The sequence below is a fragment of the Gorilla gorilla genome, chromosome 10 (genome assembly GCF_029281585.2).
Source record: "Gorilla gorilla gorilla isolate KB3781 chromosome 10, NHGRI_mGorGor1-v2.1_pri, whole genome shotgun sequence".
Classification (NCBI taxonomy): Eukaryota; Metazoa; Chordata; class Mammalia; order Primates; family Hominidae; genus Gorilla; species Gorilla gorilla.
Window position 1 is genome coordinate 28,200,245 of NC_073234.2, and position 20,034 is coordinate 28,220,278.

General features: G+C 42.1%; 1 protein-coding gene across 1 annotated transcript; it reads left to right on the forward strand.

The window, feature by feature from the left end:
* Positions 1-1,758: 1,758 nt before the first annotated feature.
* On the forward strand, positions 1,759-18,433 carry DDX47 (DEAD-box helicase 47). Its single transcript, XM_055358704.2, has 12 exons — positions 1,759-1,897; positions 2,570-2,663; positions 9,643-9,831; positions 10,090-10,161; positions 10,394-10,512; positions 11,090-11,161; positions 11,647-11,763; positions 12,314-12,460; positions 12,982-13,119; positions 14,443-14,513; positions 15,689-15,818; positions 17,875-18,433. Exons 1-12 carry the CDS (start codon positions 1,811-1,813, stop codon positions 18,004-18,006), a joined length of 1,368 nt encoding a protein of 455 aa, XP_055214679.1. The 5' UTR covers positions 1,759-1,810; the 3' UTR covers positions 18,007-18,433.
* The last annotated feature ends 1,601 nt before the right edge of the window (positions 18,434-20,034 follow it).

The following is a 20,034-nucleotide window of genomic DNA, read 5'->3' on the forward strand; positions in this document are numbered from 1 at the left end:
CGCTGTGATGCCTAAATCAGGGCCCTTTTTTAGTTGTGGTGGTGGGGAGGTCGGCAGGCTCATTGAGTTGAGTTCGTCACAATTCTCAGGTCAAGCACACTGGCATCACAAGTCCCCTCTCTTGCTTTGTGTATTTATTCTCTTTTTTTTTTTTTTTTGAGACGGAGTCTTGCGCTATCACCCAGGCTGGAGTGCGATGGCATGATCTTGGCTCACCGCAACCTCCGCCTCCCGGGTTCAAGCAATTCTCCTGCCCCAGCCCCCCACGTAGCTGGGATTACAGGCACACGCCACCACGCCCGGCTAATTTTTGTATTTTTAGTAGAGACTGGATTTCACCATGTTGGCCAGGCTGGTCTCGAACTCTTGACTTCAAGTGATCCATCCGCCTTGGCCTCCCAAAGTGCTAAGATACAGGTGTGAGCCACTGCGGCCGGCCTATTATCTTATACACTTAATTCTTTTATTCCCAATTCCCAATTTTATTCTAATTCTTCTCCCTCTGCAGGCAACCATTCTAAAATATTTCAAGTGTATCTTCTGTTGGATGTGTTTAAGCAGAATGTGATATCTGTGGGCCTATATTTTAATATACTTGATATATTTTATGCTTTTCTCACTCAGCACTAGGTTTTTGAGATCTAATCATATTGTTAAGGGCATGTTTGTAGACACCATGTTCACATTTTAACTATGCATTTTCCCAGTGACAGACACCAGATTGCCCCCGACTTCCCATCCTCAGGAATAAAACTGCAACAAGCACCCTGCGCAGTGTGAGACCTAAGTGACAGGCCACAGGAGGGCACTCGCTGGCCATGGGGCATGCAACATACAGCTTTGAATTTGCTGCTTTCCAGAATAGCCTTAGTAGCTTCACAGTCTTGGTACTTGGAATTCTCTTACTCTGGAATAATTATCTCCTGGGATCTTAAAGCGTTTTCTCCTGCTCAACAGTCTTAACTCAAATATCACTGTCTCAGAGAGGCCTTCCCAATCTCACAGTTACCCCACAACCCACCCTCCCCAGGTTACTCTGTAATTTTTACGTGAACAGGGTTTCACTCTGTTGCCCAGGCTGGAGTACAGTAGCACCATCTCCACTCACTGCAGCCTCAACCTCCAGGGTCAATTGATCCCTCAACCTCAGCCCCCTGAGTAGCTGGGATTACAGGCGCGTGCCACCATGCATGCCTGACTGATTTTTGTATTTTTTGTAGACACGGGGTTTCGCTATGTTGGTCAGGCTGGTCTCGAACCCCCGGGCTCAAGTGATCCGCCCGCCTCGGCCTCCCACAGAGCTGGGGTTACAGGCGGGAGCACACCCAGCTACTTTTCACAATTTGAAATGATCTGTGATAGCTTATTTATGATCTGTCTTCTTTTTCTCCACGAGGGCAGGGGTCGCTGTCCTATTCACCAGGCATCTAGCATAGCCTTAGCAAATGGTAGGCTCTCAACATTATTGAATAAAGTAATGACATAATAAAAAAATAGTATTGTAATATCAATCCGTTCCAAACTCTATGGTTAGAAAAGCGGGGAACATAACTGGCGACACACGTAGGGAAGGCTCTTTAAAAGGGACCTAAAGGTCAACTGGAGTCCCTGGTGATCAGCCCCTTCTGCACTCGGATCTATTCTGCAAGCCTACGCGCCCATATTCACTGGGCCCCACCTGCCTAGCGGACGGGTGCAATCCCCGGCAAGCCCGCAGGGGGCGCCCAGAGCACGTCGTCCGGGGAGAACTAAAACTACATTTCCCAGCATCCCGCGCGCCGCAGACCCACTTCCGGAGACCTCACACAAGATGGCGGCACCCGAGGAACACGATTCTCCGACCGAAGCGTCCCAGCCGATTGTGGAAGAGGAGGAAACTAAAACATTTAAAGACCTGGTGAGAATGGATGACGCTGGCTTCTTTTATGTACTCTGGTGCTAGGCTCAGGGAGACCCCAGTTACCTTAGATCCCGCTCTGATAGTGTACAAAAGCATCTTGGGGCCTAGCTTGGGTTTTCCCCAGAATTTCAGAGGGCTGGGTTTCGGACGTGCTCTGAGTTTGCGTGGTGGGAGGGCTGCTGGGCCCTGAGACCCCCTATTTGCCTTATTCGCCACTTTAGTGTGGCAACGTTTGTATGTGCATCCAGGAGGTTGTACATATGGGGAATGGAATTGGTCTCTTTATAACTGGAGCTTTGGAGTCAGATGAACCAACCAGATTTGAATTTTGACCCAGTCTCTTACTGAGGACAAGTTGTTACCTCTCTGTGTTTCTCTTTCCACATCTGTAAATTGGGGATAGTAATAAGTACTTACCTCGCAGAATTGTTGTGACGATTAAATGAGATGATACATGTAAAGCACTTGGCCTTGGCCTTGGTGAGCAGAAAGTGTTCGTTAAGTCTTGAGCTACTGTCTCATGGTATAGTTAAAGAGTAGGCTCTGAGATGCACAGTAAATACCTTTTAAATCAAGTGCAATGGTTGTACATGATGGTTCTGACAGTTAAGTAGGAGGGAGGTAGGGGTGTGCTGTTCTTGGCTAAGGTATATTTTTCTGAATTCCAAGGGTGTGACAGATGTGTTGTGTGAAGCTTGTGACCAGTTGGGATGGACAAAACCCACCAAGATCCAGGTTGAAGCTATTCCTTTGGCCTTACAAGGTAGGTTGTATGACTTCGTACAGATTTAATATAAAGTTATCTCAATTAGATACTTACCCCTTTTGAAAGCTGTTGCTTGCATACTTCAGGTGAAATAAGGATATGGTCACTAAAGGTACAAAGTTTGGGTAATGGTATTTGAAAATGTCATTCTCCAATTTTACTGAGCTTACTTTCTGTCTTAATAGCTGAAAGGGTTTGTTCTCTGCCACAGATGCTGACTTTAAGGAAGCCCTAGGTTAAAGTGTATTAACGACAATCTTGGTAGACTTTATGCATCAATGGGCGCATACTTAGGGAAGGATGCCTGGAACACATATGTGTGTCTTGAGGAGTTGAGAATTCTTGCTGTGAGGCATGTTTATCAGATTTGTAAAAGAGTGGTTAAAGCAGATTGATGGCTACTGGAACTGAAACTAATGGGATGAACTTTTTTCTTTTTGAGATCTTTTTTTTAAGATGGAGTTTTTTTTGAGATAGGGTTTCGCTCTGTCGCCCACGCTGGAGTGCAGTGGTGCGGTCTTGTCTCACTGCAACCTCTGCCTCCCAGGTTCAAGCAACTCTCCCGCCTCAGCCTCCCACGTAACGGATTACAGGCGCACGACCATGTCCGGCTAATTTTGTATTTTTAGTAGAGACGGGGTTTCAGCATGTTGGCCAGGCTGGTCTCGAACTCCTGACCTCAAGTTATCTACCTGCCTTGGCCTCTCAAAGTGCTGGGATTACAGGTGTGAGCCACCACATCTGGCTGTAACAGGATGAACTTTAATAGGAGTAGAAGTAAAGTCCTGCTCTTAGATTCCTAAAGTACCAACTTTACAGGATTAGGGTGGGTGATAAAAGAGGCCCAGAGGTCTTAGTTAACTGAAATCTATTAAGATCCTCAGAGAGAGTGAATGTAATCATAGCAATTGTTATAAGAGGGGTAATGTGGCTAATTATTGTTAGTATTAATGTAGCTATTACTGTATTACTTACTATATTATTAGTGATTAATGTAAGCTATAATTATTACTCATTAGTAATTAATGTAGCGATTATTATTGATAATAATTGAAAGATTTAATGATTTGAAGAGCTGTCATGTGGAAAAGGGGTTAGACTTACTCTACGAAATTCCATTTGCTCTTTCCATAAATAGTTACTATTTGTTGTAAATGTAAGGCACTGGAGGTTAACAGTCTGTCCTCTCCAAGAGTCTATAATCTATTAAAGAGATAATTATAAATTTATTACAAGTTGAACAGGGACCTAAGAAAGTTACATTCAGAGTGCACTGAGGGAGAAGAGATTACTTCTAATTAGGATGGATTAGAGAAGATTTATTTCATTTTATTTTTGGCTGGGGAGGTTGGGAAGACGTGAGCTGAACCTTGAACACTGACTTTAGAAGGATTTAGACATTCAGATATGATGGGAGGGGAGGACTTTCTAGGCATAGGGAACAGCATGAAAAAAAGCCATCTGGAAAACATGGGCATGTATGGAGATTTGCAAGTACTTAGCAGAGTGGTGAAAAAGTTTAGTAAGGTGATTGGGGCCGGATTATGAAGGATTTGAGTACTGGGTCAAGGAATTTGGTCTTCGTTTCATAGGCAGTGGGGCATTTTTGGAGATGAAGGATTTAGAGTTGTACTCTTGGAAGATTAATCTCATAGCTGTGAAAGATCATTAGAAACAAGAGACTGAGTCTGGGAAACCAATTAGTAGGTCTTTGTAATGATTTTTGCAATCAATAATGGGTAGGGTGGTGGTAGAATGAAAAAGAAAATGTTGGAAAAAGAATCATTATGATTTTACAACCAGTTAAGCAAGTGGAAGGCAAGAAAGGGGTGGGGAAAATCTAAGTTTCTAGGCTGTATGTTTAGGGCATATTATTGGTGTACCACTGATACAAAAAAGGAACAGGGGGAAAAATGCAGGAAAGATGAGTTCAGTTGGAAGTAATTGATTTTGGATATCAATGAGATAGAGTTGACCTTGTGGGAGGGGAATGGGGAAATATTGCTCAGGGTACAGTTTCAGTTAGCCAGGATGGATAAGTTCTGAAGATCTATTGAATAGCATGGTGACTACAGTGAATAATGTTTTGTGTATTTGAAAATTGCTAGGAGAGTGGATCTTAAATGTTCTCCCCACAAAAATGACAAGTATGTGAGGTGACGGATATGTTAATGAGCTTGATTTAATCACTTCACAAAGTATACATGTATCTAAACTTTGCATTGTATACCATAAGTATAATTTTTTGTCAATTAACAAAACTAGGGGACAATAAAAAAGGAAAAAAATACCCAGTTGGAATCCTGGGATTGGAACTTGATTGAGAGGCCAGAGCTGGATATAGACACTGTATCCAAAGAGCGGTTATAGCTGAGATTGGAAATGGATTAGATTGGCAAAGATGACAGAGGAAAATTGGAAGATTCAATAGAGGGTTGAAAATCATGAGAGTATAGTTTCACACAAATTAGGGAAGGGGAACTGTTTCAAGGAGGGATTAGTAAACACTTCAAACTTGTGCAGAGAAGTTTGGAGGATAAGGACCGTATAAAGGCCAGTGGTGGGAAAGAACTATCAGCGGCCCAGTGTTACTTTTAAATAGCAAGAAGCGTTCATGCATTTTAACTTTTCCAGCTTGCCCTACAGTGTAGGTGAGAAGGAGTCAAAATAGCTGGCAGTAATCCTAAAATTATTCTGATGTTTTCAGCCATAAGTTTAAATTTGATGCAGAAAAGAATAGGGAGGGGTCAGTGGAAGATTACCAGGAACTGACAGAAATGATCACCATAGAAATGTCTTTATCCTTATTCTTGGGTTTGTCTCATTCTAATGAATAGTTTATAAATGCTTCATTTGAATCTATAGAAATGATTCAAATAATCTGTTTGTTTTTGTTGCTGTTGTTATTCGGTTAAAATAACTTCTAAATTTGAATTTGGGACTACTGACGTTTTCAGTTTCTGCAAAGTTACTGAGCCCAGATTGTCCGCTGTTCTTAAACCTTATAACAACGCTGAATGGTAGTTAGGGATAATTATTTTATTAGTGAGGAAATTGAGACTCAGGGAGTTAAGTCCTTTGGCTAGAGTCACCTAACTAACTATTGCTAGAGCCTGAATTTGAACATAGAATCTTATAGCTCAAAAAACCTCTATTAATGGACCTGCATCAAAGTTTGTTACTATCAAGAGATCAAAAGTTGTTTGATGGTCATGGTGGTTCATGCTTGTAATCCCAGGACTTTGGGAGGCTGAGGTGGGAGGATTGCTTGAGACCAGGAGTTTGAGACCTGCCTGGGTAACACATTGAGACACCATCTATTTATGTCTGTTTCAGAGATCACTTAGAGTTGTCCTCAAGGAATTTCAAACAATTTATTAGTGGCTGCCATATAGCAAGCACTTATGTTCAGTGCCAGCAATGTGGCAGGTCTATATGACAAAATCTATTCTGCTCTTATGGAGTTTATGCATTCTGGTATATTCTCTACAGGTATAAACACTGAAAAGGCTTAGCGGTTTCTTCAGAGTTGAAGAAAGGAGATGACATAGAAAAATATATCAGTTTCATAAACTGAGGGTTGCTGTGAGGGACTTACTAAAAAACTGAAAGCAGTGCAGGCCTCAGCTGTGGGCAGTGAGCAGTGCTTATTGCTTCATGAACTAAGCGACTTCAGCTCCTTTACTTCCCTAAATCTTTCTTATGTACTCCTTTCTTCTGAAATGTTAAGATTTCCCTTGACAAAAAAAGGACAAATCCTAGTTCCCCCGCCTGCTGTTCCCGAAGGTGTATTGTGTTACACAGGCTGGGACGGCAGTATCCCCAAGGAGTTGAGGAATAAAAAGCTTTGGGAATCATTTTCTTGCACTGACCTTTATTTCTCAGATAGGTAGATGCTGTTGCAATTCATTGTTACCTACCCTGCCACTGGGAACATTAAAATAAGTAGATGAGTGAGACATTTTATCCCTGGATTGTCATATGTCTGTAATCTTTAAAAAAATCAGTCCATTGGCCGGGCGCGGTGGCTCACACCTGTAATCCTAGCATTTTGGGAGGCCGAGGCGGGTGGATCACGAGGTCAGGAGATCGAGACCATCCTGGCTAACACGGTGAAACCTCGTCTCTACTAAAAATACAAAAAATTAGCAGGGCGTGGTGACGGGCGCCTGTAGTCCCAGCTACTCGGGAGGCTGAGGCAGGGGAATGGCATGAACCCAGGAGGCGGAGCTTGCAGTGAGCCGAGATCGCGCCACTGCACCCCAGCCTGGGCGACAGAGCAAGACTCTGTCTAAAAAAAAAAAAAAACAGTCCATTGTCTGGTTTGACTTGTATTTCACATCTGTGCATATGCTTTTGAATGGAAAACACTGATGTTAATGAAAAGAAGGCTAAAGAATAGAATTCACTAGGATACACTGTGTGTTAGTCCTTTTTCACACTGCTGATACAGACACACCCGCAACTGGGAAGAAAAAGAGGTTTAATTGGACTTACAGTTCTGTGTGTGGCTGTGGAGGCCCCAGAATCATGGCAGGAGGTGAAAGGGACTTATTACATGGTGGCGGCAAGAGAAAATGAGAGACATGCAAAAGCAGAAACCCCTGATAAAACCATCAGATCTCATGAGATTTATTCACTACCATGAGAACAGTATTGGGGAAACCACCTCCATGATTCAAATTATCTCCCACTGGGTCCTTCCCGCAACATGTGGAAATTATGGGAGTATGATTCAAGATGAGATTGGGTAGGGACACAGCCAAACCATATCGCACTGTTGTCTGATCTGGCATGGCAGATCCTGGTTTAACTGATTAATGTTTAAGAGGTGGATCTTACAGGTCTGTTCTACTTGATCAGTGACATTGAACGCCTCTGATCACTCTTCTTTCTTGAAGCTGCCTTCCTCCTTAATTTCAAGACAGCATTTTCTTCTGTCTTTCTAGCTGTTCTTTCTCAGTCTCTTCTTCTGGTTCTTTTCCCTTTGCCTTACAATATTGATTCTGTCTTTACCCTTTTTTCTTACTCTGAAATACTACATAACATTTCTCATTCAGTCCTCAAGCTTAAACCCTGTCTGCATCAGTGAGTCTGTATTCATCAGAATCATCTATGGAGCTTTTTTTTTTTTTTTTTAAATAGAGATTTCTAGGTCCCAGCCAAGACCTACTGAATCAGAATTTCCAGGCATGGGACCGGGCATATATATATATGTAAGTCTCATCAATTATTCCGAAGCATCTGCCCCTGAGGAAGTACCAGTGGTAGGATACTCATGGCTCCCATGTCTGTTCTAACCCCCACTTTTTTCCTGAGCTCCAAACAAGTATGTCCAACTGGTTTTTAGACATACCTCCAAACAATTATGCCCAACTGGTTTTTAGACATATCTCTAAACAAGTATGTCCAACTGGTTTTTAGACATATCTCTTTGAGTTTACTACAGGAATCTTAAGTTCCAAGTTCCCTGTGTGGAAACCAAAGTCCTTATTTTCCTCACCAGGACTAATTTTTCTGTTGCCTATATTGCAGTTTTTGGCTTTTGAGTGTCCCGTACTAAAAATGTGTGAGTCACCCACATTTCCTTTTGTTAGTTTCTGAATCTCATTCCCATGCTCATCCCTGGCCTCAGTTCAGGCCACCATCATATCTCCCCTGAATTACATCCAATGTCCCAGTTAAGCCTTTGTTTTCCCTGTTCTGGTCATTTAAGTCATTTCTGATTGTAAGTCATGTTCAGGTTATGTCAGGGAAAAGGGATTTGTTTATTGTAGGATTATCTTCTAGGTAAAGAAAACTTCTCAGCAGTTACACAGTCAGAACAGGGGCAGCAACTGTAGGGGTCATGATTTAATAGAGAGCATTCTCACTGGCCACTGCGGTAGTGCATAGCTACCTCACGGGCTACAGCCAGCTCGGAGATAGTGATCTCGACTCAGGAGTTAATTTCCAAGTCTTATGAGTTGTGGCTTGAGTGGTGATAGCAAACAGTGGTGACCTGTTTAAAGAATTACTTAGAGCATTCTTCCCTCAGAAGGAGCAGTAACTGGCATGCACTGTTAAGTTCCTTGGCTCCTCCTTATGCCATCAGGTCTAGAGTTTATCTTCCTAAACAGTAATATTGATCATGATATTCCCTGTTTAAAATCCTTCAATTCTTTCTTATAGGAAAACATCAAAACTCTAGCCTCATTCTTCCCTCTTTCTCCCTTAACACTTCTGTGTTCCAGCCACATTGTACTTCTCAGCCTAACTATGCATGCTATGTTCTTTTTATTTTTTGAGATGGAGTTTCGCTCTTGTTGCCCAGGCTGGAGTGCAGTGGCACGATCTCCGCTCACCGCCGCCGCAACCTCCGCCTCCCGGGTTCAAGCAATTCTCCTGCCTCAGCCTTCCGAGTAGCTGGGATTACAGGCATGCACCACCATGCCCGCCTAATTTTGTATTTTTAGTAGAGACAGGGTTTTTCCTTTTTGGTCAGACTGGTCTCGAACTCCCAACCTCAGGTGATCTGCCTGGCTCAGCCTCCCAAACTGCTGGGGTTACAGGCGTGAGCTACCATGCCCAGCCAGCATGCTATGTTCTCTAAAGCCTTAATTCTCTTTCCTCTTACAGGAATATCCTTTCTTCCCTTCTTTGCTTACTTCCAGGTTTAACTCACTTATCACCTCTGTTAGCCTTTTCTGACTCTTCTGGGCAGTAGTTACTTTTCCTTGTGTTCTCGCTGTATTTTGCAGGGGCTTATATTAAAACTCTTATCACGTTATAATGCATTTGTATATTTGTCTCACCACTGGGTTTTGAGCTTATCTAAGAGACAGGCCATGTCTTTTCTGTTTATTCAACTTTCCTCTCTCCCCAGTTCATCAGATATTTATTAAGCGTCTACTTTGTGCCCAGCATTGTGTCATCGTAGAAAACACAGAAATAGCGCAAAGAGATTACTTGGCTGTTGAATTTCTTTTTCTTCTAGGTCGTGATATCATTGGGCTTGCAGAAACTGGCTCTGGAAAGACAGGCGCCTTTGCTTTGCCCATTCTAAACGCACTGCTGGAGACCCCGCAGCGTTTGTTTGCCCTAGTTCTTACCCCGACTCGGGAGCTGGCCTTTCAGATCTCAGAGCAGTTTGAAGCCCTGGGGTCCTCTATTGGAGTGCAGAGTGGTAAGTGTCTGAGAGGGAAGGGATCCTAGGTTGCCATCACAAGTGAAGAATGAGTGTGGAGGAAGGAGAATGGAGGAAAGTATTTCTAGCATAATTCGTTGACCTAAAGAGCTAATGTTGTATTTGAGCTTTGGGAAGAGTATTAATTGTAAGGGAAGAACAAATCTAAGTAGAAATCTGGCATTGGCTTTAAAAGATGTTCAGTGGACTGTGGAAAAAATTAAGGATCTTGTCTCTATGTTCTTTTTTTCTCTGTAGCTGTGATTGTAGGTGGAATTGATTCAATGTCTCAATCTTTGGCCCTTGCAAAAAAACCACATATAATAATAGGTGAGTAACTGACAAAGGTAAAAGACACTGGCAGTGATGAATTGGAGAAAATCTACCAGTGTTGGATAGAAAGACTTTGAGAAACAGATTTTGTAACTCTGTTAAATTTTTTAATTTCTTAAGTTAAATTTGGTGGAGAGCTGTGGGGTGGGGCAGATAACTTTGTTTATTTGTTTTTTTTTTTTCGTCCTGTTCTGAAACGTCACTGTTTCTCCTCAACCTTTCTTGGTAGCAACTCCTGGTCGACTGATTGACCACTTGGAAAATACGAAAGGTTTCAACTTGAGAGCTCTCAAATACTTGGTCATGGATGAAGCTGACCGAATACTGAATATGGATTTTGAGACAGAGGTGAGCTCTCAATTTCTTTCCTCCTCTTAGAGCATCTCAAGGTTCCTGTTTCAAAATTTGGTTCATTGCCCACTTGTTTTATGTAGAACATTGCATTAGTATCAGTTTCATTCTTGATATTCTTCAAATTGCAGTTTCTCAGCACCCTTTTATCTTTAGAATATAGTCTGACTCTGACTTCAGAAATGGGAAATATCAAAACCGGATTTTCTTTTCCCTTTCGTTTAATTTAGACCTTGACATACACCCTGAAATATCTTTATTTTCTTTGATGACCCACTAATCCCAGCTTACTTAGTTGATTAATACTTTTTCTTGACTTTTCTCTTAAATCAGCTCTGGTCTACTAATTTAAACTGTTCTTTTCTCAGAGAGGTATTTTTTTTAATAGTATTTGGTAGGGTATCAGATAGTAAATATTCAGTAAACTTTAGCTGAATCGAATTGAATTTTCGAGTCCCAAATCTTCACAGTGATATATTTAGTTTGTTAGTGTCTACCTCCTTCACTACCTAGAGGATTTGCAGCTCTTCCAGTCTGAATATCATATTGGCATCTTTTCCTCTTTGTGCTTTAGGTTGACAAGATCCTCAAAGTGATTCCTCGAGATCGGAAAACATTCCTCTTCTCTGCCACCATGACCAAGAAGGTGAAATTTGCTAGGACTTTTGTTTCTTCTTTATGAGAATTGATACATAAAGTATATAGTAATAACAATAAGTAAAAATAAATTGCTTTAGTCCATTTTCACACTGCTATAAAGAACTATCTGAGACTAGGTAATTTATACAGAAGAGGTTTAATTGACTCACAGTTCCACATGGCTGGGAAGACCTCAGGAAACTTACAATTATGGCAGAAGGCGAAGGGGAAGCAAGGCACGTCTTACATGGCGGCAGGAGGTGGGGGCAGTGCCACACTTTAAAACCGTCAGAAATTGTGAGAACTCACTATCGTGAGAACTGCAATGGGGAAAACCACCTCCATGATCCAGTCACCTCCCACCAGGTCCCTCCCGTGACATGTGGGGATTACAATTCAACATGAGATTTGGGTGAGGACACAGAGCCAAACCATGTCATAAATAAAGAGTGTTTAGGCATCAGTGTGCTATTCTGGATCTTCTTCCTTCAGGTTCAAAAACTTCAGCGAGCAGCTCTGAAGAATCCTGTGAAATGTGCCGTTTCCTCTAAATACCAGACAGTTGAAAAATTACAGCAATATTATATTTTTATTCCCTCTAAATTCAAGGTAAAATGTTTACTTTGATCATTCCTGCCTCTCCCTCTTCTTTTCACCAAAGCATCTGAAAATGTGTCAACTCTTGATTAGGTAAGAGCTGTAATGCAGATTGGCATCCTGTCTGTTTGCTTTAGAGTGCATATCGTGCTTATATTATCACCGATAAGCCAGACATGCCAGGAATTCACAACACATTAAACCACAATACTGAGGTCATGATGTAATCATATAATTCCTTCCCATCCCCATCCTTGAGGTAATTTTTCCTTTGTCTGTTTATTATGTGGCTTTTATTTAGGATGAAGCCCCTGGTTTTGTGCTTTGATATAAGGACTTCTCCTGTTTGCTGAGTACAGATCTCCTGCCTGCCTTTAGGCTAAGTGGGGAATATGTGGTTCACAGAGATGATAATGCTGGTTAAGGAATGCAAAGCTGGCAGCTGGAGGTCTGGATAATTGAAAAGCGACTATAGGCTTAGTCTTTACCTTATGTATATGCCAGGTCTCCAATCCTGTCTCCCAGGTTCAATGACATATATTGTTTTGGGTTTGTAACTTAGGATACCTACCTGGTTTATATTCTAAATGAATTGGCTGGAAACTCCTTTATGATATTCTGCAGCACCTGTAATAATACCCAGAGAACAGCTTTGCTACTGCGAAATCTTGGCTTCACTGCCATCCCCCTCCATGGACAAATGAGTCAGGTAAGGATTCATCATCATCATCAGCCATGCACTGGTGGCGTGAGCGAGATAAACCTCCTAACAGTAGGTTTGTACAATAAGGCCATAGGGCACCGATGCCTGTTTCCATAATTGTTGTAATTTTATGGGCTTTGAAGTGTTGCTCTAGATACTTACTTTCTCCTTTCAGGGTAGCAAGAGGCTCCCATTAGAATATTTCATATGTACCTGTCTGGTTTGCAAGCTGTTGAGTTGATTTATTCAGCCCTAGTGGTAATAATGACTCTGGTCTCTAAAAACATTAATAAATTATTTCCCAGTTACCTTTCTATCATGTCAAACTACCCTTATTTTGTATCATATATTTTTTTAATTTTTTGTTGCTTCCGTATTTCTGTTTTGACCTGTGAAGCCCCATTCAAAACTTAGGGGGAAAAACCTTTAAAAAATTTATGTCTGTTTGTTCTCGTGTTTGTCTATTTTGTGTTTTGTATTCCAAACCATAGGTTAAGTTTTCCAACATTTCTTTTTCATTACCTCAGAGTAAGCGCCTAGGATCCCTTAATAAGTTTAAGGCCAAGGCCCGTTCCATTCTTCTAGCAACTGACGTTGCCAGCCGAGGTTTGGACATACCTCATGTAGATGTGGTTGTCAACTTTGACATTCCTACCCATTCCAAGGTGAGTCCTATTGCTAACTTACCTTTCTAGTCCTAAAGTGTATTTCTTAATGGACTGTCTTCTGTCTTTCCTTAGTTACAGCTGTTTTTTTGTTCCTGGTTAATTAAGTATCAAAAAACAAGAAAGCCCTTGGTTAGTTCATTCACATCATCTTGCACAGGCCTGTGTATGTAACATTAGTACATATGAAAGAGGTAGCCAAGGAGAGTTATTAGATGCTCATAGAAGGGGCTGGTGCACCACATACTGATCTTGTCACTGTCATTTCTTGAGAATGACAGCTTGTAGTTTTTTTGAGGTGGAGTCTCGCTCTGAGTTTTCTGAGGTGGAGTCTGCACCCAGTCTGGAGTGCAGTGGCGCAATCTTGGCTCACTGCATGCTATGCCTCCTGGGTTCACGCCATTCTCCTGCCTCAGCCTCCCGAGTAGCTGGGACTACAGGCGCCCACCACCACGCCCGGCTAGTATTTTTAGTAGAGACGGGGTTTCACCGTGTTAGTCAGGACGGTCTTGATCTCCTGACCTCGTGATCTGCCCACCTTGGCCTCCCAAAGTGCTGGGATTACAGGCGTGAGCCACCACGCCCGGCCTACAGCTTGTAGTGCTTAGTGTATCTCAAGGTTTCTCAGCCTTGGCACTATTAACATTTTAAGCTTTCGAATTCCTTGTTGTGGGGGTTGTTCTTTGAGTTGAAGGATTCCTAGTAGCATTCCTGGCCTTTACCCAGTAGATAACAGCATCACACACTCTTCCACCTGTGATAATCAGAAATATTTCCAGACATTACCAGTGTCCCTTGAGGATGGCAGAATCACCCCTGGATGAGAACTGGTGTGTCTCTTGTCTTTGTATTTAACTGCTGTAGACAAGATGCTGTCTCATTTGATTCTCATAACAACTCTGTAATTTGGGCATGTATTTCTATTCCTGTTCACTAGATAGAAACCAAGGTTCAGAGAGGTTATGTGATTTGCAGGTAATTGTGTAACTGGCAGATGGGAAGGACCAGAGCTGTAACCCAGCTCTGCCTCGAGATCCAGTGCTGTTCTTTAAAATACCATGCAGCCTGTGACCATGTAGATATGCTTTGTAGATTTATCTGTCTGTGAAAGGAGGGAAAGCATTGGATCAATTTTGTGCTGCAAGGAGAATAAAAAAGATAAAGTAGATTTGTCTCAACAAATTGCCCAGGCCATTTATTTTCTCCATGTTACGAAATGAATCTATTTTCTTTTAAAGGTTTTGCAGCAGGACTTTGCATATGTAGTTTTTTTTTAAACTTATAATCCGTATAACTTGAATTTATTTACCCTTTTTGTTTTAGGATTACATCCATCGAGTAGGTCGAACAGCTAGAGCTGGGCGCTCCGGAAAGGCTATTACTTTTGTCACACAGTAAGTAAATCAGCTTTAGGGCCGAGCAATGTAGAGAAAAGAGCAGAACTTTCGAGCCACTGGCTGAGAACCTGACACTACCATTTACTACACTAATCACTTTCATACTGAAAACCAGGATGAAGGAGTTGAAAGATGGGAATAATAATACCTATCTAGCAGGGTTTTGGTGAAAATTGGAGATTATATATGTAAAAGATCTAGTATAGTATTTGGCATGTAGAATGGTACCTAGAGCTGGAGAGCAATTGCCTTTGTGTTAACTCAGAAAGTATTAGAATAACTATTTCCAACTGTTTTTTTTAAAGAAACAAATTTTTATGTACCCAAGGCTGTTCTGTGAATAAATACCTTGAGGGATTTTCTCTCTCCCTCCTTTCCTTTTTTTTTTTTTATTTGTCTTGCTCTGTCGCCTAGGCTGGAGTGCAGTGGTGCAGTCTTGGCTAAGTGCACCTTCCACCCCCTGGGCTCAAGCAATCCTCCTACCTCACCACAGCTTCCCAAGTAGCTGGGACCACAGGTGCATGCCAGCACACCTGGCTTTTTAAAAAATATTTTTAGTAGAGACAGGGTTTTGTCATGTTGGTCAGGCTGGTCTTGAACTCCTGAGCTCAAGCGATCCACCTGCCTTAGCCTCTCATAGTGCTGGGATTACAGGCGCGAGCCACCTGCCCGGCCGATTTTTGTTTCTTTTTCTTTTTTTAAGCAGCAAGGTTTCACTCAGTTGACCAGGCTGGAGTGCAGTGACTTGATCATAGCTCACTGCAGCTTCAAACTCCTGGGCTCAAGTAGTCCTCATACCTCAGTCTCCTGAATGGCTGGGATTACAGGCACATGCCACCACGGTTGGCTAATTTTTAATTTTTTATAGAGATGGCATCTCACTATGTTGTCCAGGCTGGTCTGGAACTCCTGGTCTCAAGTGATTCTCCTGCTTTGACCTCCCAAAGCGTTGGGATTACAGGTGCAAGCCACCATGCCTGGCCTCCCTTGAGTGATTTTCTAATGGGCTATGCACAGAGATTGCACTTAACCCATATTTAGAAAAGAAATAATATGTTCAATACTGTTTAAACCTATGGTTCCTATTGCGTTGTATCATATAACAATAGTTTGGGAATGGACAGGCATTTGCGTTACCAGGCAACCAGAGCTGTGCAGTTTTCCTTCCTCAGGTATGATGTGGAACTCTTCCAGCGCATAGAACACTTAATTGGGAAGAAACTACCAGGTTTTCCAACACAGGATGATGAGGTTATGATGCTGACAGAACGCGTTGCTGAAGCCCAAAGGTTTGCCCGAATGGTATGCATCTTTCTTTTCTCACCAGTGTCTGTGCAAACAATGTTAACTGTGTGCCACTTTATTATATTAATCCTCATACTAGACTGCAGAAGCTGGGTATTATTTTATTCCAAATTTAAGACAAGCAAACTAAGATGCAGAGATGGTAGGTAATTTGCATTAGACCATACAACCAAATGGTTGAATCAAGGTTTGGCCTCATTCTGACATTCACACATTCACAGCAACTGTTCATGTGTCACATGTGGTGAGATAGTTCATCAGACTTGAGGTCAGAAGATCCAGCTGTGAACTGTGTGAGCTTGGGAAATTTGCCTAATTTCTCAGAATCAGAATCAGTTTCTCACCTGTAAATTGGGAATAACACTTGCCTGAATACCTTATGGGGTTTTATGAGCACCAGAGAAGCCAATATAAACTACATAGTTACTAGTAGGGGTTGATCATACCTAATCCAAAAATTTGAAATCCAAAACCAAGATCCAAAACTTTTATTTTTATTTATTTATTTTTTTAGATGGAGTTTTGCTCTTGTTGCCCAGGCTGGAGTGAATGGTGCGATCTCGGCTCACCACAACCTCCGCCTCCCGGGTTCAAGCGATTCTCCTGCCTCAGCCTCCCGATTACAGGCATGTGCCACCATGCCCAGCTAATGTTGTATTTTTAGTAGAGATGGGGGTTTCTCCATTTTGGTCAGGCTGGTCTCGAACTTCTGACCTCAGGTAATCCCCCTGCCTCGGCCTCCCAAAGTGCTGGGATTACAGGCTTGAGCCATTGTGCCCAGCGATCCAAAACTTTTTGAGTGCCAAAAGGATTGCCGCAAGTGGAAAATTCCATGCCTGACCTCATGTGACAGGTTGCTATCAAGACACAGTCAAAATGTTTTTAATGCACAAAAATATTAAAAATATGGTGTAAAATTACCTTCAGACAATTAAAAATATTGTGTAAAATTACCTTCATATATAAGGTATATATGAAACAAGTGAATTTTGTGTTTAGAGTTGAGCCCCATCCCCAAGATAGCTCATTATGTATCTGCAAATATTCTAGAATCAGAAAAAATCTGAAGTCCGAAACAAACACTGCTGGTCCCAAGCATTTCAAATAAGGGATGCTCACCCTGTAGTAGTAGTAACAGTAATAGTGGTGATGAGAAGATTCTAGAGGAAAACCATTGGAAGTGCTGCCTGCTTTCTGGAGTTCTGGTCTGAGGGATGGAGAAACTTTGCCCATAGTTTGTTTTTGGAGTAGCTGAGGTGCACATTTGGTTTTTATTCTGTCCACATGGGATTTTTTTTGTTTGTAAAAGTATTACATGTGCATTGGGAAAAAAATTCAAAAAATACAGAAAGGATTAAAGTAGTAAGTGAAAAGGTAAACCATTCTTCACAGAAAACCATTGATAACATTTGGCTATTTTTCTTTCTTTAGCCATAATTAGACTTTATCTAATTATATAGGATTAACATTTTTCTGTTTCAACAAATACAGATTCATGTGATCGTTTCTTAATGGCTACAAAGAATTCCATCATGTGTATGAAATACTTACATTCATGGATGCTTACGCTTTTTTCTAGTTTCTTTCTACTTTGGTACAGTGTTAAACACCCTACTTTGTACAGCTTTGCATATTTACTTCCTTAGAATAAATTCCTAGAAGTACACTTGTTGGGCCAAGGGATATACACAGTTAAAATTTGAATTCATACAGAATGCCAAATTGTCCCCCGCCCCAAGAAAAGCTGTAGCAGATTGCACTATAAATGAGAGTATATGTGAATTTTTCTACACCTTGGCCAATACTGGGGATTATCCTTCTCTTAAGTCTTTGCCAATCTGCCATGTGAAAATAAAACCTTATTTTAGTGTTCACGTTTTGATTACTAATAAGGTTAACATCTTTGTATATTTGGAGTTGGGTCTCGTTCCTTTGCTAATGTCAGGCATCAGCAAGTTACTTGATACTTGATCTTAAGGAGAGGGGACGAGAATGAGTAACCTTCAGTGCCAGTAATTCATTTTCAATCCCATCCTCTCTTTTTTTCTTGCAGGAGTTAAGGGAGCATGGAGAAAAGAAGAAACGCTCGCGAGAGGATGCTGGAGATAATGATGACACAGAGGGTGCTATTGGTGTCAGGAACAAGGTGGCTGGAGGAAAAATGAAGAAGCGGAAAGGCCGTTAATCACTTTTATGAAGGCTCGAGTTCTGCTCTTCTGTAAAGGAGAATTGGAGAATGAAACCTGCTCCAACAGAGATCATGAGACTGAAATCGGTCAGAATTGTGTCCAGAATGTGCTCAGCTAATTCAGTATTCTTCCCCATTCTGGGTTGGAGTTTACTGCAGAGTAATTCTTACAGTGCTGATGTCAAGACTGTTACTGTTCTTCGACTTTGATTCCTTGCTCATGACATGAGTAGGGTGTGCTCTTCTGTCACTTCACACAGACCTTTTGCCTTTTTTAGCTGCAAGTCAAGGACTAGGTTGATGATGCCCATGACCTGTAATTGTAAAGAAGCTTGGACATCTGCAGATGATATTTAAGCCATCTTGGCTTGTGCTTTATTCAAACTAATGTGAAACAATAAATTTAAATATTATTTTTAAAAGATTCAAACTCCTTGAAGACCTTGGTGTTAAAGGGCCTTATAGATTTAAGTAAGATCTTGTTAATAGGTAAGAACCTGACAGTGTTGATTACATGGCAAATTCATTGGTTGTCCTAATTAAGATAAATATTTATTACTTAAAAAAATCAACAAGGAAACGAGATGATGGATGGCTTTGAAAGGGAAGTCCCGGCCGGGCGTGGTGGCTCACGCCTGTAATCCCAGCACTTTGGGAGGCCAAGGTGGGTGGATCACGAGGTCAGGAGATTGAGACCATCCTTGCTAACACTGTGAAACCCCATCTCTACTAAAAATACACACACACAAAAAAAACATTAGCCGGGCATGGTGGCGGGCACCTGTAATCCCAGCTACTCGGGAGGCTGAGGCAGGGGAATGGCGTGAACCCGGGAGGCAGAGCTTGCAGTGAACCTAGATCGCGCCATCGCACACTCCAGCCTGGGCAACAGAGTGAGACTGTCTCAAAAAAAAGAGAAGTTCTACTTAAAAAAGGAGGTTGTGTTTTTCTTGCAGATGGAGCAAAGTCTATCAGTAAGACAGCAGAGGTCTTTAAAATCCCTAAATAGATTTATTTCCTTCATTCCTGCAATTAAGCAGGTGGTTAGGAAGACTGGTTTCTCACGTAGACTCTTTTTTTTTTTTTTTTTGAGATAATCTTGCTCTGTCACCCAGGGTGGAGTGCGGTGGTGGTATGACCTCAGCTCAGTGCAGCCTTGACCTTCCAGGCTCAAGTGATCTCCCACCTCAGCCTCCTGAGTAGCTGGGACTACAGGCACACGCCATCACGCCTGGCTAATTTTTATATTTTTTGTAGAGATGAGATCTTGGCTTGTTACCCAGACTGGCCTTGAACTCCTGAGCTCAAGAGATCCATCTGCCTCGGCCTCCCAAAGTGTTGGGATTACAGGTGTGAGCCACTGCACCCGGCCTCTTTTTTTTTTGTTTTTTTTTTTTTTGAGATGGAGTCTTGCTCTGTTGCCAGGCTGGAGTGCAGTGGCACAGTCTTGGCTCACTGCAACCTCCGACTCCCTGGTTCAAGCGATTCTCCTGCCTCAGCCTTCCGAGTAGCTGGGACTACAGGCACTCACCATCACACCCAGCTAATTTTTGTATTTTTGTAGAGATGGGGTTTTGACATGTTACCCAGACTGGCCTTGAACTCCTGAGCTCAAGAGATCCATCCACCTCGGCCTCCCAAAGTGTTGGGATTACAGGTGTAAGCCACTGTACCTGGCTGCTTTTTTTTGAGACAGAGTCTTGCTCTGTTGCCAGGCTGGAGTGCAGTGGTGCGACCTCAGCTCGCTGCAACCTCCAACTCCCTGGTTCAAATGATTCTCCTGCCTCAACCTCCCAAGTAGCTGGGATTACAGGCATGCACCGCCATGCCCAGCTAATTTTTGTATTTTTAGTAGAGACAGGGTTTCATCATGTTGGCCAGGATGGTCTTGAACTCCCAACCTCAGGTGATCCACCTGTCTCGGCCTCCCAAAGTGCTGGGATTACAGGCGTACGCTACCGCACCTGGCCACTCTGCCTCTTATGTAGATTCTTATCCCCAGGTGACAAGAATAAAATCAATATG

Coding starts and splice junctions, on each gene's coding strand:
- DDX47 (XM_055358704.2), top strand. CDS start 1,811: ATGGCGGCACCCGAGGAACACGATTCTCCGACCGAAGCGTCCCAGCCG. Junction 1,898..2,569: donor CTAAAACATTTAAAGACCTG/GTGAGAATGGAT, acceptor CTGAATTCCAAG/GGTGTGACAGATGTGTTGTG. Junction 9,832..10,089: donor CTCTATTGGAGTGCAGAGTG/GTAAGTGTCTGA, acceptor TTTTCTCTGTAG/CTGTGATTGTAGGTGGAATT.